At 38.0% G+C, this 17,235-nt stretch overlaps 1 protein-coding gene across 1 annotated transcript; it reads left to right on the forward strand.

Annotated features, from left to right (window-relative positions):
• Nucleotides 1-4,454: 4,454 nt before the first annotated feature.
• zgc:171775 (STKc_p38 domain-containing protein) lies at nucleotides 4,455-14,149 on the forward strand. Its single transcript, XM_061257194.1, has 12 exons — nucleotides 4,455-4,608; nucleotides 5,233-5,362; nucleotides 6,610-6,668; nucleotides 8,281-8,392; nucleotides 8,557-8,586; nucleotides 8,911-8,958; nucleotides 9,782-9,896; nucleotides 10,635-10,706; nucleotides 11,842-11,921; nucleotides 12,141-12,219; nucleotides 13,031-13,204; nucleotides 13,364-14,149. The coding sequence occupies exons 1-12, from the start codon at nucleotides 4,490-4,492 to the stop codon at nucleotides 13,423-13,425; spliced, it is 1,080 nt and encodes a 359-aa protein (XP_061113178.1). The 5' UTR covers nucleotides 4,455-4,489; the 3' UTR covers nucleotides 13,426-14,149.
• The last annotated feature ends 3,086 nt before the right edge of the window (nucleotides 14,150-17,235 follow it).

The following is a 17,235-nucleotide window of genomic DNA, read 5'->3' on the forward strand; positions in this document are numbered from 1 at the left end:
GGTTTTGTTCAGATTTAATGATAATTTATTGAAGTCAAACCAAGTTTTTAGTTTACTCATTTCTACTGTGACCACCTCCAAAAGCTGCTGCAGATTTTCCCCAGAACAGAAAATATTGGCGTCATCCGCAAATAAAAAAGATTCTTGACACCTTACATATGTCATTTATGTATAATATAAATAATTTTGGACCCAATACTGACCCCTGTGGCACTCCACAAATAATTTCTAAACATGTTGATTTCTTGTCGCCGATCTGTACAAATTGATGTCTGTTACCTATGTAGCTTTTCATCCAGTTGAGTACAACCCCCCTGATACCATACTTTTCCAGTTTATTGATTAATAAGTGATGATCTATTGTATCAAATGCTTTTTTAAAATCTATAAATACTCCTACTGCATACTTCTTATCTATAGAACTGGTAATTTCTTTAGTTAACTCAATTAATGCCATTGATGTGGTTCTGTTCGATCTGAATCCATACTGACAATCAGCTAACAATTTATGCTTCTCAATGAAATTATCCAACCTGCTAGCAAAGAGTTTTTCCAATATTTTAGAGAACTGAGAGAGTAAAGACACCAGCCTGTAATTAGTGAATTGATTTCTGTCTCCATCTTTGTATAGTGGAATAACTTTAGCAGTTTTCATTTTACCTGGAAACACACCTGTTTTGAAAGACAAATTACAAATATAAGTGAAGGGTTTTGCAATGGCTTCAATTACTTTCTTGATTACAGCCATATCAATGTTATTCCAGTCTGTAGACCTTTTATTCTTACATTTGCTAACAGTGTCAATAATCTCCTTTTCAGTAACAGCTTTCAAAAACATTGAGCTTGGATTGCTATCTAAGAAATCCTCAACCTTTCCCCCTCCCTCTTCTGGCTGTGGATTTTTGATTTCTTCTGCCAGTTTCAGTCCCACACTTACAAAGAAGTTGTTGAACCCAGTAGCCACATCATTCCGATTGCTTACAGTCTTATCATTATCCATAAAATATTGAGGGTAACTTATATTTGTTGATTTATTCCTAATAATATTATTTAATACATTCCACATGCCCTTAATATTATTTTTATTACTATCTAATATTGTATTATAATGATCCTTCTTAGATATCCTCATAATATTAGTTAACTTATTTTTATATAATTTGTATTTATTTTCTGCTTCTATAGTTCTAGATTTTATGAATTCTCTATATAAGGTATTCTTTTTTTTGCATGCATTTTGTAGTCCCTTTGTCAGCCATGGCCTGTCTATATATCTTTGCTTCTTGTTATATTCTTGTTATATTCTTTTATCAGTATCATTTTCTTCATACACATTTTTCCAGTTTTGTGTTAGTAATTCATTTCTAAAATTATTTATAGATTCTTCTGTTCTTGCGCTCCTATATCTAGTCATGTTATCATCACTATATTTCACACCATCACAATCATACATTACAAAGACTGGCAAATGATCAATGATGTCATTCAATAGTAACCCGCTCATTATGCTATTGTCCATAATGTTTGTGAATATGTTGTCTATTAGAGTGGCGCAGTGAGATGTTATTCTGCTTGGTTTGGTGATTACTGGAACTAAACTCATACTGAACATTACATCGATAAATTCAGCAGTCAGTTTGTGTTTGTTGGGATTTAAGAGATCTATATTAAAATCTCCACAAATAAACATAATCTTCTGATTTTTCAGATCAAACATTCTTTCCATACTATTCTTAAATATTTCAATGTTAGAACCAGGTGATCTGTATACACAACTTACAATTACATTTTTCTTTTTTTCCAAGCAGATTTCTACAGTAATACACTCCATCACATCATCAATGGTAGTAGTCAAGTTTTCCACTACTTTATAATTTAATCTTCCATCAACATACAGGGCCACCCCTCCTCCTTTTTTGTTCTCCCTATTTATGTAGTTCAGTTCATATCCATTCAAGTCAAAATCCACACCTTTTTCAGCACTGAGGATGGAAAAATATATGTCAAATAAGTTAATAAAAAAGGCCTGTTATCAATTCAATTAAGAGAGCTTATTTTATACATGTATATGCTAGAAATGCCTACATTACCTTTGAATAGGGCCCAGAGAAATAATTGGATTTAAATAATCACATGAATCTCAGTTTTCCACCACTAAGGGGACGGCACAGCCTTTTTAAGGTTCAAGTCAAAGGATCTTTTAACCATTCATTTGCCACTCAATCAGGAACAAGAGGAAAAGAGAGAGCCATGTTTTTGTTGACACTCATCACATCTTAGACTGGTATGTCTTATAAACTACACTGAATGCCAGTGAATTCTAATGTCTAACCACGGACATGTACAAATGTTTTGTTCAGGAGGTGGGAAATTATTTAAAACAAGCCACTCTAACAGTGTTAAAATACTGTAAGTCAAAAAACAACAACAGCTGCGATGTCACATTTCATTGAGCCAAATGCTTTTTCATTGAGCTTATAGTCATCACTGCACTCTTGTGATTGGGGAAGAGCGCATATTATAGTACTGGAAACAGTATACGAAATGGGAGATGATAGAATGAATGACATGAGATAAATATTATTTTCTCTGGAAGAAAGTGGAAGAGGAGGGTAATAAGATCAATGATAGTGCCCCCTGCTGGTGAAATACAAGTAAATGTGTTCCAGGACTGATCCTGAAGTCACGTGCTTTTGAACTGTGTGAAATATTTGCAGTTCATCAGATTTTTTTGTCTTGCATTTTTACTGGTATTTATAGCATGTCTAAAGTAGTGTGCTTTATTAATTATTCAATGGAATGAACTAAAGTCTTACATTTTTCAAATTTCCCAAAGAAACAGGTTTCACAATTATTGGCACCCCTGGTTAATACTTTGTGCAAACAGCCCTGGCAAAGATGACAGCCATCAGTCTTTTCCTATAATTTGTGATATGGTTAAGTAGTTTTGAACATTCCTTCCCAGAACTTTTCAGAATCGTTGATATCCTTGGGTTTGTGCTAATGGACCCCCCTCTTCAGTTCACACCTATAGTGTTAGGTGGATTGTTTAACCATGTATGTATTTTTTGTACCAATTACCCGACTGGTGATGGTCAATTATCATCTGTGCCTTCTGAATGAACAGTTATTTGGCTTTTCCCAAGCTGATGGATGACAAAGGGATTGCTTGATACCTCATTTTTATACTCTAGTGAATCAGCAATTAATGGAATGACACAATATACTAGTTCCTTTAGACTGCGATAAACTAAATTAAACTCAGGGCTAGGAAAAGGTGAGCATGGCTGAATGGCCTTATGTTACGTAAAATTGTGAGGAATGCCACTAAGTTTGGCACATATGGTTTTCAGAAAGATCTCATAAAAAAAACATTGAAACATGAGAGTAAATATTATAGTAAAACTATATTGTTTCCCTGTATGTTTGAACAGAGCATACAGATCATTATCCATTGTTGTTGTTTAGTATATCCAGCCTTTTCCCCCTCAATTTTTATTATGGAATTTACTTTGCTAAATTATTTATCACGTTTTACCAAATACGGACCTGCTCATTTTGACAACTAATGCATTTTTCATATGGATCACTATTTGGCAGGAAGTGACTCACTCATATGCATCATCATTTGGCAAGCAAGTGAACAAACACTAAAATATCAGGCAATGTTGTTCATATGGACCAGTATTTGGAAGCAAGCGACTTTCTCATACGGATCTCTATTTAGCAAGTAGTGACAGGCTAATATGAGCTGCACTGTGGTACCTAGTTGGAATTATGAAACCTTGTTCATACAGATCACTATTTTTACTTTCTTACACAGATAACTATTTGGCAGGTAGTAACATGCTCGAACACAAAGCAACTGCAAAGATAGCTGGAACCTATAATGTTAATCTTTGGAATCTTAAGTAGAAGTTGCCAGCTTTTTTCCAACTGACATGATGCCAATTATGGCTTTCACTAATGTATTTCCACTTTTCACTGTATTTTCAATGAAATTCCCCTTGAAAAATTATGTAGTCATTCCCAGTTCTGGCTTCAGTGATTCATTAGATTCAGCCATGTTTTGGAAAACGGCATGTTTCCAGGATATTTTTTTCTATTGTTTTCCTTCACTCAAACTTATCCTTACCCTAACTACATTACCTTGTATTGTTTTATTAAACATGTACTTTATTCTGTTCTATGTCATCTGCACATTAATGGCGTATAGCACTCTGTCCACCATGCACGAAACCCACTCTGCAAACAACATTATTATTATTATTATTATTATTATTATTATTATTATTATTATTATTATTTACAAACAAGTGGTTGACAAACTCTTGCAAGGAACAACAAGGACGTCCTTTTCAGACTCACGTGACTGAACTTAGCGGAGGTGTGCTTTCAGGTGGGCGTTTCTCAGCAGTTCCTTCGCTTACCTGGGTCACTTTCAGAACTCCATACGAACAGTCAACAGGGCTGTAAACGGATTGACGCGATGGCGTTGCCAGTAAAGACAGGTTTCCATAGACTAGAGGTACAGAAGACAACATGGGACGTCCCGGAAAGATACACGACGCTGAAGTCTGTGGGTTCAGGAGCATACGGGACTGTATGGTGAGAACAGGAAATAATATAAGCTCTGTATGTATGATAACAGACTGATGGATAACCCTTCTAATAACGTTATTTGGATAAAGCAACCCTTTAGGTTTAGAAATATTTTTAACTAAAAGATGCTATTAATTATACAAAAAATAATTATACAAAGCGAATTATTTAAGAATGTATTGTATAATAATTATCTAATACGTGCAATTTTGTGGGCGTACTGTCGTCGATGTTTCTTACGTTTCTAAAACAGTCAAGCAAAAAACATAAAATAATAATGGGTCAAGAGGAGCCCCTTGCATGTCTGAATTCGGCATACCGGTTCAGGCAGATCCCAAGGAATGATAAACATCAAGAACCAGCTAGTCTCGGCGACCTGAGGTCAACTCTGTGCCACCTGATGGAAAGAGCTACGCGGCTTTTATGTTATCAGAAGGACACCAGAGTGCAGTACAAGAGTGTGCCCATGCTCTTTTTACGTAAACACTGTGCATGTGATAACAGTTTGTATTAATCGGAAATATTATTTATCCACACATATTTCTAGTGTGCTGCTAGATGTAGACAGTCAAAAATTCCACAGATGAATGTTTTTTGTTTTGAAGACTCTTAACTCTTTCTCCCCGGAAGCTCGGCTATTGACCAGAAAACGAAGGAAAAGGTGGCCATAAAGAAACTCTACCGTCCATTCCAATCTTTGATCCACGCCAAACGCGCGTTCCGCGAGCTGCGCCTACTGCGACACATCCAGCACGACAATGTACAGTACAGTATGCTCGGTATCTCCATACTTTGGTGCTAAGAATGGTTCAGTATGTTGTAATTACGCAGTGAAAATAATTGAAACTGCTTAACCATGCCATAGCTTGCTGTATCAGACTAGTATTGCAGATGTTTAGCGTTTTCTCTGTCACTCTCGTTTGATTTAGCATAATCTACACTGGTTAATTGTATATCCTACCTCTGTTCGGTATAGACTATGGCCACTGGGAAAATTCTCGATTCGTGTTGAGGTGTCACATCTCATCTCAGTAAGCTGTAAGAAAGATCCTTCACTGGCGACCTTTGAACTGTAAACAGTGGCTATACATTACCCTAGTTAGTAATAAATGTAGCCTACTGGTTTCACCTCGTAGCAAGTTTGACAGAGGGAAAGATATAGTGAACTAGTTTATAAGAATGGAGAGAGAGGAACTACAATTATTTAAATATGTCTAGTTGTGGACATATTCATAGATACGCTAAAAATATATCCACTTGTTCACAATGTGTGGTGAGGCATTGTAAGAAATTTAAGTTTAAATATATAGGTCACTTTCACTTCAGCAGCATGAACAGCAACCCAATTATTCTTCAAAAAATAATGTTTGATCTTATTTTCTGTTGGAAATATTCAATATGCCGCATGCAACCTGAGACCACTGCACTCAAGGAACACATCACAATATAAAACACAATATCACAATATAAAAATGAATATTTACGTTTCTCATTGTGAATCAGCTTTATACAATCAATATGTTAATATGTACAGCCTTTGCAAACATAACTTTGTTAGCATGGGATTGTATGAATGAGAAAAAAATTGAGACCACACTGATGGTTTGCTGTTATTATAGTATTTCCAGTAAGAAAGTTCTGTATTTAAAATAAAGTATCCCTTAAAAGACTGAGGACCTGAACACGGTTGGAGTAAACTTATAAATTGTTTGTAGTGTCCTTGCAAAGTCATCAGACCTGTTCATTGTCCAGTTTCCCCTATTGTTTTAAAATAGAGTCTGTGTTTGCTAAACACTTCTTTGACACCGTAGAGTAGATCATACCTCATCTGTGGACCAATGCATATCAACTCTCACACTCAAGTCCTGAATGGGCAACATTCGATTTTCGAACGCAAGAGCCGTGGTGTATATACTGTATATCTGAGATAGATGTGTACCTTATGTGGATGTCTACTAGAACTTTGAGTAATTGCTCCTTTGCACTATTTTCCTCTTTCTGCAAAAGGTGATCTGTCTCCTGAATGTCTTCACACCCGATTCCTCGCTGGAGAAATTCCAGACATTGTAAGTAGGGGCTGTGAGATTCGGGGCATTCCGCAGAACACATTCCCAGCTTGTTGGGACAGGCTGTTGGAAGTCAGGCCTCCGCCGTGTTGCTTGTGATTAATTCTAAAGATACCTAGATTCAAGCTTCAGACATCAGCCTGAATTCAGTCAACATTTGCGAACTCAGTTCATTAACTAGGTTTATGAAGACAAAAATAGCACACAAAAAAACATATATATGAAACATTCTTAAAATTAATTTATCCCTTAATTGTTAATCTAAGTTAAAGGTACAATAGGTCATTTCTGACTTCTAATGGTCAAGAGAGGAATAGCAGTAACAAACCCCTTCAAACCACAACAGTATTTCTCTGTAAACGTGCTGACGGTGAAACGCCACTGGCTGTGGCAATTAGAACTTTAATCCAATGAGCTTGAATTATTGTGCAGTTATACAGTGTGTACAGTGTCAGGCCATCAACTATATTTTGAAACCCAAATTTAAGGACTATAAACACTGGCAGAGGGTGAGTCAACATGTCAGTGAGCCTTTTTCAATGATAGGAAGGGATTTACAATGGTCTTGTAACAATGTTTCAACACAAAAATCTTACCTATTGTACCTTGAAGAGCAAATGTTGATTGAATCCCAGCCAAGTTAACGACAAGGCAAATAAATAAATATACTTGAAGCATGATCCAAATGGACCCTGGGTATGTGGCTGTGTGTATAGAAACTGGAGAGGGTAGGAGGGGCCAGACGGTGAATTGTAGGAAGTAACAGGATACAGCCTCTACTGTGCATGTTGAGGGGGAAAGAGCTTGCTGCCCATTGCACTCAATGTAGAAAACACCGTTTAACAACCGAAACAATTTTGTGATCAGAAATTTCATTATGTGCGCCAGTTTGTGAAACAATGTTTGCATTGGTCCAGATGTTTTGGGAAAATATTTCTTAAAATGTCCATATTTTATTGCATAGTAAAAAAAATTTTTGAATCTGTTGAAACGTAAAGATTGTTAAGCGAGATTCAAAATACCATCAGGGAAGTCTGATATTCCACATTCTCTTGACGGGGAACTCCAGTATTTTGCAGTCAACATGCACAGTCAACATGCACAGTACAGGCTTATGTCCCAGGCTTCACAAGCTTAGCTTAGCTGAAGGCGTGCTTGCCTGTTTAGTTAAATATGCATGTCAGTGATTGGACCGCAGTGTTTGTAATATGTAGCTGTTAGTTGTTGTTTTTTTAATTTTCTGACCAGCATGTAAGGACCCCAGGTTGTGAGATTTCTTACAGACAAATTATCACTCATTGCTGTCATCTGTGATCTGAAAGTAACAGCATCACATTTTTGACTGGGTCATGGCTGGGAATGCTGTCATTAAAAGCTTATGCAAAGTGCTTGCACTCTGTCTGCTCTCTCACTGCTTAGCTTAGCATTTTTATTTTGTGTGAATGCATAGATGTGCATTTGTGTGTGTGAACCATGGTGACACACATGTTGTGTGTTGTGAGTGCTGCATTACATGGAGATACTCTTTGTGTTATAACCATTACGCAGTGATAGCCATTACCGGTGTTATAAGTGTTGTGTGTCATGGTGATACCCTTGTTGTGCGTTGCAGTTACATGGTGATGCCTTTTGTGGCTCAGGACCTGGGTCACATTATGAAGAAGAGGAGACTGACTGATCGCATCATCACCTATCTGTTTTATCAGATACTGCGAGGGCTAAAGGCAAGAGTCTCATATGACCAATGCTATAGCAGAATACGTCAATATCCATTTCACAAAAGGAAAATGGAAAAAATGAAATATGAATACAAATATAAAAGATTCTTAAATAGAGAATTATGGGAAAATACTATAATTGATTATGAATCCATTTTTTTTCTGTGCAGTATATCCATTCCGCTGGGATCATCCACAGGGTCTGTACAGTGTTTTTCTTCTGCTTCCATTGTGTTCTGCCATATCTGTCCATTCGGAACAGCAGGCTTATGATGTGCTGATGTGTTCATCTTTAATATTCAGGCTTTAGTGTCTAATACAGCTTTGAACCAGATAATAGGCGTATGGGTAATTGCTGTGTTAAACTTACACCAGTGTTTGTATAGTAACACTGCATACAAAAGCATCTGCCAAAACATATTTTTTGGCACTTTCTGTTGACAAAAGAAAAAATATATGAAAGTAGATATTGGAAAGATATATTGGAAATCTGGAGACTCAGATCCCTGTGTTTTTCATTGCAGGATCTTAAACCCAATAATCTTGCAGTGAACGAGAACTGTGAACTAAAGGTAAATAATATTCTTTGGGAATGTTGGAAATAGCTTCTTTTAAATGCAATTCATCATATAACAGTTTAGAAAAGGAATAGTTACAGAATATTCAGTTTTTTTTATGTTATTTCAGTTTTTGTGTGTTTTTGATTGACCAAGACTGTTTTTTTTTTTGTGTGAAAGAGCGCACAATATAAAAAGCGATATTTATCTTAATAATTGTAAATAGTTATGCAAATAAGCTGTTCTTCTGTATAGCCTCTGATCATACCTACTTTGGAGTTAGATGAAGTGTATTTTCTTGCTTTCGATCAAATCCCCAAATGCCCCGATATATCATTGTAAAGCTAGCTAGTCAGAGACATCTCTAAGTATCTAAATTCTCCTTCATTGCACATAGAAACTGACTGGGCCATTTTTTTAAATGACAGAATATGATCCATCGCTAACCATGTGAAAGAAGTGGGTGTTTTGTAAGCACATTTGCGATGAACAATGATGTGAGTTTTGGGTGTCACTGACAGTGAATACCTTGGTGAAATAATGACAGCGGACAGTTTCCCTAAGGCAATGCTTTCCCTAATTTTTTATTGATGCATTTAATGGGGTGTAATAAAAGCATGACATTTGAGCACATTCTTCTTACTCCTTCCACACCTCTCCTATGCTTCTCAGCATTTCAGTTAACAATTATAACACGCTCTATGAAGAAAATAGATCTTTTGAATGTCCATTTTCAGACTAAAAACATCAGCGGCAACAGTCATACACAAATCAAAAATGAACATATTGATTATAAATAATGATAAATCTGGCGTGTTATTGGCTCTGTTCCTCTCAGATCCTAGACTTCGGTCTGGCCCGGCAAACAGAGAGCGAGATGACCGGGTACGTTGTCACTCGCTGGTATCGAGCCCCTGAGGTCATTCTCAACTGGATGCACTACAGTCAGACGGGTGAGTTACTGATCACACATACACTCAGTGAGCACTTTATTAGGTATTTATTACACGTATTGGTCTATCCTCCTAGAGGTGTTGTTGTGTTGTGTGTTCAGAGATGCTCTTCTGAATACCACTGCTGTAATGTGTGGTTATTTGCAGTAGTGTCAGCTTTGACCAGTCTGGTCCTTCTCTTCTGACCTCTCATTAACAATGCGTTTCTGCCTTCAGATACTCAAATAATAATCTGGCTCCAATAATCATTCCACGGTCAAAGTCACTTAGATCACATTTCTTCCCCATTCTGACATTTGGTCTGAAAAACAACCTCTTGACCATGTCTGCATTATTTTATGCATTTAGTTGCTGCCACATGATTAGCTGATTAAATATTTGCATTAACAGGCTGGTGTACAGGTCTACCTACAGTGGTCACTGAGTGTATGACAGGGGTATAGTCATTCATAGGTGTGCATGCATGCAGGGCTTTTTCAGAAAGCAATTGATGTAATTTTCCACATTTATCTTAAATATTTGACACAATACATAGGACATGTTAATGTTGTTTTGAGCCATTTCGTAACTCGTAAGAGAGGAACTTACTCTTAAATGTTATTCACAGAGTATTCTATACAAGTAGAGATGGATTATAAGTATGGAGGAAGTATCCGTATTTGCCGATACTTAGTGTGGGTTTTGCCAGAGTTGTTGCGCTTAACTCCTTGTTGTTTCTGTGTTTCTCTCCCCTTACAGTGGATGTGTGGTCTGCTGCCTGCATTCTGGCTGAGATGATCACAGGCCAAGTCCTGTTCCCTGGCAATGACAGTATCCTTCTGGGCTGCACCCTGCGCTTCTTCTAAAAAATGAGCACCAATGACGGTTGGACACATACTTTGCACATTCAGATTTCTATTTTCAAATGAGGTCGCAATTGAAATTTGGTAATTGTATCGAATTTGGTCATTTTACTGAATGTCATGACGAGCAGGATCTGATTTGCCGAATTGCTGATACATTCTTATTCAATTCTCAAATTTAAAATAGGAGTTGAAATAGGAGGCATGACACACATTTTGAGCTCAAGTTATATTAATTCAATAAAATGTAAATGTCTAATTTATTTCATTCACAGGCTGTTTTAGTGATTGTGTCTTTAAGGCTCATTGATATCAGGGAACCTCTGTTCTGATTGGCTGAACACCGTCTGTGCCGAGTGCTTGGATTTGTTCTGACAAGGTGTACCGTGCTAAATCAAAGGAAGCAATATCATTGTCATGTCATAACTTCACGAAACCGTTTGTTTAAGTGCTTATTTTCTTAATTTCTTCAATTCTTTGTGGCTTCATTTGGGGACTGAGTGTTTTGATGCTTTATTATAACAACTTCAACTCCTTTATAATCCACATAGCAAGGAAAGTGTCATTTTCCACAATTTGGGACATTTCAATTCAAATTCCAGTTATTGATTTGAATTGGAACCAATTCCTAAATGTACTTCAACTGTGATACAGAAACCACAAACATATTGCACATATAATATACACTCACCAATTATTTGCTAGTCTGTGGTATTTACATCTAAAAGGCTGTGTGCCTTCTGTAACTGCATTACGTGTAAATGTCAGCCCTGCTGTGAAATTCTCTGATAGTTACAAAACAAACATGGCCTCCAGAGGGCCAATACCAAATCATCTCAAAGTCAACAGAAATTTCAGGAAATTAAAATAATTCACAATTTAAACCAAATAGGGCCTGACATCACCATCTATTTTCCGTGTTCCGTTGCTTTGCATAAGTATAAAAATAATTGAACATTCGGTTTTCACAGGATCTTTACAATCCAAGAAGTTTTAAACATACAGTTTGCTCAGAAATATTTGCCTTCTAGGTAACCATTAATAGCCACAAAAATCTTTACAATGCTTGTTTTGTTTTACAACTTCCTTGACATTTGACTCAGGTATTGACCAGCTGAAGAAAATCCTCAGTCTAACAGGAACACCTCACTCCTCTCTGGTGCAGAAAATGCAGAGTAAAGACGTACGGTTTCTACAAACTCATTCTGACTCTGATACAGGGACTCTGGTGTCCTGACAGCCAGATTTGGACTGCCATATATGTTGTCATATATTAAAAGTTTTAATGCATGTAGTCATGGTGCAGTAAAACTTTTGTTTGTACATAAAATTTGTGGTCACAAATCTAATCAGCTACGCCCAAATGAACAAGCTCGGAACTGATCGTTTGTGTTCTTCTCAGGCCCGATCTTATATACAGTCCCTCCCCCCTCAGAAGAAGAAGAACTTCAAGGAAGTCTTCTCATCCATGGATAGAAATGGTGTGCCCAGGTTTCTATGTTTTATTTTTAGCTTGCTTGATGGTGAGATGCTGCCCTCTAGTGGAAAATAATACAAGTGCATGTTCAGATTGAGTCGACATTGCACAAGGTTTACAGTGCAAAGCATAGTCCACACATATCCAGCCTATCTATGAGGCTCTGTGAGTTTGATGGTCAGTCATTGATTAATTTAATCACCTGGTGGATGATATACAGTCCCCTCCAAAAGTTTTGGAAAAGCAATTCCTTTGTTTTTGCAATACACTGAATACATTTTGGGTTGAGCTCTCTGGTTTCATGTTGGTTTATCTTCTCTAACACAAATGCAGTCTTCACAGGCAAAACCCAAGGCTAAACAGAACTATGCATTGTTTAACAAAACAATCTAACAGGACACATCCAGGCAACAAGAAACACTTGCCAGTCACATGTTCCAATACTTTTGCTCACCTAAAAATTGGGTGGTCTGACACAAAAGGTATATCACCTTTCTAAATTGTTTGACAAATCTAGATAAAATGGCAGGAAATAAAAGCTGAAATTCAGATGTCATCTCATGTACATATTTTGACCTCAAACTCAGTTATCTTCCGTGTATAGAAAAAATCAAGGAATTTACCTTGCTGTTTTAATACTTTTGAAGGGGACTGTAATTATTTTGAGCTTTTCTTCGGTTTGATCCTCATTCTGTACTTCATTATTTTTCTTCCAATGCAGAATGTATTTTTGACGTTTTTAAATTATTGGAACTGTTAAATCCTCTTTGGCCCTGCATTACCTTTCCTACCCCACCGTCCTTGCCCCACTCCAGCGGTAGAGCTACTGGAGAGCATGCTGCTGCTTGACCCTGAGGAGCGGATGACAGCCGAGGAAGGCCTTGCTCACCCCTACCTGTCCGAGTTCCACGAACCTGAGTCGGAGCCCAACTCTCAGCCATACGATGATTCCTTTGAGAGCCTGGAGCTTGCAGTGGGAGAGTGGAAGAGTAAGTACAGCACATGCAGTGCCCTCCATAATGTTAGGGACAAAGACAAATGTTTTTCTTGATTTCCTGGTACACCTACTTTTTCATGTGTTTACAATAAAGGCAGCTGAGCAAAGCAGAGCAGTGATATTCCTTCCTCTTTCTGTCTGTTTTCTCTAGGTCTTATACACATGGAGATCATGACCTTTGACCCAGATAACCCCAGAGAAACTGCAACATAGCAGGCCCCAGGACAGGCTCTGATTAACAACGAACTGCGTAATGTCATAGACTGCACTCAAAATGTCCCAATATGCTCAAGAGAACGGACAGCCCCTCACTGATTGAGACTGAGATTAGGGAGACTCTGTGTGAGAATATGCTGTCTACTGTAATCGGCTTAATCTTTTTGGCTTTTATAACATGTTTTTTACAGTGAGGCTTGAATAGGTTCATATGTTGAAAAACGCTTCCACATGACATACATTTTTGTAGACATTGTGTCTTATTGGCCAACGAGACAAAGGGCCCTATGTAATGTATACTTGTATTATCATTTGGATCCATGTTACCAGGGCTTTACCATCTTTAATAATGATATGATGAATATGTTTAGTTTCTTCTTCCCTCCTCTGTTTGTTGTCTTTTTTTGATCAAATCTGTTTGCTGTGTTCACCAGCTAGTGAGCCTTCTCTCTTAATCCACTTCACTTACACTGAAAGGCCAGTCTAGTATTTTTTGTACTCATTACCTTGTGATGGTCAATTGTGTCTGAATTGACAGTTATTTGGCTTTCCCCATGCTGAGGGGGCTTCCTTGTTACTTCATTTTATACAAGAAGTGATGGAATGACACAATATAGTTTTAGACTGATTTAAAAGACTAAATTAAAACTAAATGAATGTCAAATTTTATTGTCAATTTCACTTTGTTTGATTTTATTTCCAAATAAAAGTGCACAAGGTTGATGCATTTGACTTATTTACAAAATTCCAAGAGGAAACACTTCACCGCAGTTTCCTAAAATCCTGTGGGAAACACATTCACAAAAGGCAAAATATATGTAGCTAAAATGTATTATTGCTGAATTCAACCTCCAACGAACATTCAGGCGTATCTTCACAGTAAACTTGGAAAGTATGCCGTGGAAGGAGAAAGGTTGGGAAACACTGGTGTAAAAGTAAATGTTTACCTGAATGTACAGTACACAATGTATATTTCTGATATTTGCTTTCCCAAAAGATATGTATTCGCTTAATATGTATATATTTTAACAAAGATTTCACTCTGATTAACTGCAGACAGTTGATTGACTCGATGGGTGCTGGTGGCATGCATGAGACAGACAATCCCAGCAAATTAAATCCTCCCTGCATGAGAGCCACTCAGATTGTCTAAAAATGCATCCTTCAGGGCTACTGGGTGGCTCATTCGGTAAAGGTAACCATGCTTCTGTGCACGGATGAGCTGCACATTCTCAAATCAAATCCGGGCATTGCCAGTGCTGAGGGTTTTGTGCTCTCCTTGCTCTCTAGCGACCTCTGCTGCTCGATTGGCACACAAAGCCGCCCTATACCTTTCTCTTAGTAGTACGGGCTGTAGTATGAACGATACAGTGGCTGATATAAAGAAAAGACAAGCTAAGCCTTTACTACAGGGACAGTGTAGTACAAACACTGCGCATGGTCTTGATTATCAAACCTAATAAAATGGCATGACTGAATACTCTATTCTGATTGGCTGGGAGAGGTGCATTGTCTGTCTATTTAACCCGGCTATGAAGTGGCACCGACAAAAGCTTAATCATGGTTCTAAATTAATGTGCATCAACTGTCTGTCTGACTGTTTGTCTATGAATGACTGTACACAGTAGCTAATGCAGAAGGATTTAGGGTTGCTAACCATCCTAAAATACATCATCTTTATGTAATTGGAAAGTAAAAGACTGTATAGAATTCTTATACAGGACATTTAGTTCCATATCTTTCAGAATGATTAGGTTTATAGTTTCTATAACATACAGTCAGGTCCATAAATATTGGGACATCGACACAATTCTCATCTTTTTGGCTCTATACACCACCACAATGGATTTGAAATGAAACGAACAAGATATTCTTTAACTGCAGACTTTCAGCTTTAATTTGAGGGTATTTACATCCAAATCAGGTGAACGGTGTAGGAATGACAACAGTTTCTATATGTGCCTCCCACTTTTTAAGGGACCAAAAGTAATGGGACAATTGGCTGCTCAGCTGTTCCATGGCCAGGTGTGTGTTATTCCCTCATTATCTCATTTACAAGGGGCAGATAAAAGGTCTAGAGTTCATTTCAAGTGAGCTATTTGCATTTGGAATCTGTTGCTGTCATCTCTCAATATGAGATCCAAAGAGCTGTCACTATCAGTGAAGCAAGCCATCATTAGGCTGAAAAATCAAAACAAACCCATAGCAAAAACATTAGGTGTGGCCAAATCAACTGTTTGGAACATTCTTAAAAAGAAAGAACGCACCGGTGAGCTCAGCAACACCACAAGACCCGGAAGACCACGGAAAACAACTGTGGTGGATGACAGAAGAATTCTTTCCCTGGTGAAGAAAAACCCCTTCACAACAGTTGGCCAGATCAAGTAAGAGCAGTCATGGCTCAGGCAGTAAGAGCAGTCGCCTGGCAGTCGGAGGGTTGCCGGTTCGATCCCCCGCCCGGGCTGTGTCGAAGTGTCCCTGAGCAAAACACCTAACCCCCAAATGCTCCTGATGAGCTGGTCAGCGCCTTGCATGGTAGCCAATCGCCGTCGGTGTGTGAGTGTGTGAGTGTGTGTATGAATGGGTGAATGAGAAGCATCAATTGTACAGCGCTTTGGATAAAGGCGCTATATAAATGCCAACCATTTACCATTTACCATTTACCATCAAGAACACTCTCCAGGAGGTAGGTGTATGTGTGTCAAAGTCAATAATCAAGAGAAGACTTCACCAGAGTGAATACAGAGGGTTCACCACAAGATGTAAACCATTGGTGAGCCTCAAAAACAGGAAGTTTGCCAAACAACATCTAAAAAAGGCCTTTACAGTTCTGGAACAAAATCCTATGGACAGATGTGACAAAGATCAACTTGTACCAGAATGATGGGAAGAGAAGAGTATGGAGAAGGAAAGGAACTGCTCATGATCCAAAACATACCACCTCATCAGTGAAGCATGTTGGTGGTAGTGTCATGGCGTGGGCATGTATGGCTGCCAATGGAACTGGTTCCCTTGTATTTATTGATGATGTGACTGCTGACAAAAGCAGCAGGATGAATTCTGAAGTGTTTCGGGCAATATTATCTGGTCATATTCAGCCAAATGCTTCAGAACTCATTGGACGGCGCTTCACAGAGCAGATGGACAATGACCCGAAGCATACTGCGAAAGCAACCAAAGAGTTTTTTAAGGCAAAGAAGTGGAAAGTTATGCAATGGCCGAGTCAGTCACCTGACCTGAATCCGATTGAACATGCATTTCACTTGCTGAAGACAAAACTGAAGGGAAAATGCCCCTAGAACAAGCAGGAACTGAAGACAGTTGCAGTAGAGGCCTGGCAGAGCATCACCAGGGATGAAACCCAGCGTCTGGTGATGTCTATGCGTTCCAGACATCAGGCTGTAATTGACTGCAAAGGATTTGCAACCAAGTATTAAAAAGTGAAAGTTTGATTTATGATTGTTAGTTTGTCCCATTACTTTTGGTCCCTTAAACAGTGGGAGGCACATATAGAAACTGTTGTAATTCCTACACCGTTCACCTGATTTGGATGTAAATACCCTCAAATTAAAGCTGAAAGTCTGCAGTTAAAGCACATCTTGTTCGTTTCATTTCAAATCCATTGTGGTGGTGTATAGAGCCAAAAAGATGAGAATTGTGTCGATGTCCCAATATTTATGGACCTGACTGTATGAGTGATTGGCTAATTGTATAGTGCATGGTCACCTAGTCAATATTTAGCTAGATTGTAGCTAAATGTATGGTGCCATGGTGGTACAGTGAATCTCATGACAAGAAGGTACCAAG

This window comes from Conger conger, chromosome 10, assembly GCF_963514075.1.
Source record: "Conger conger chromosome 10, fConCon1.1, whole genome shotgun sequence".
Classification (NCBI taxonomy): domain Eukaryota; kingdom Metazoa; phylum Chordata; class Actinopteri; order Anguilliformes; family Congridae; genus Conger; species Conger conger.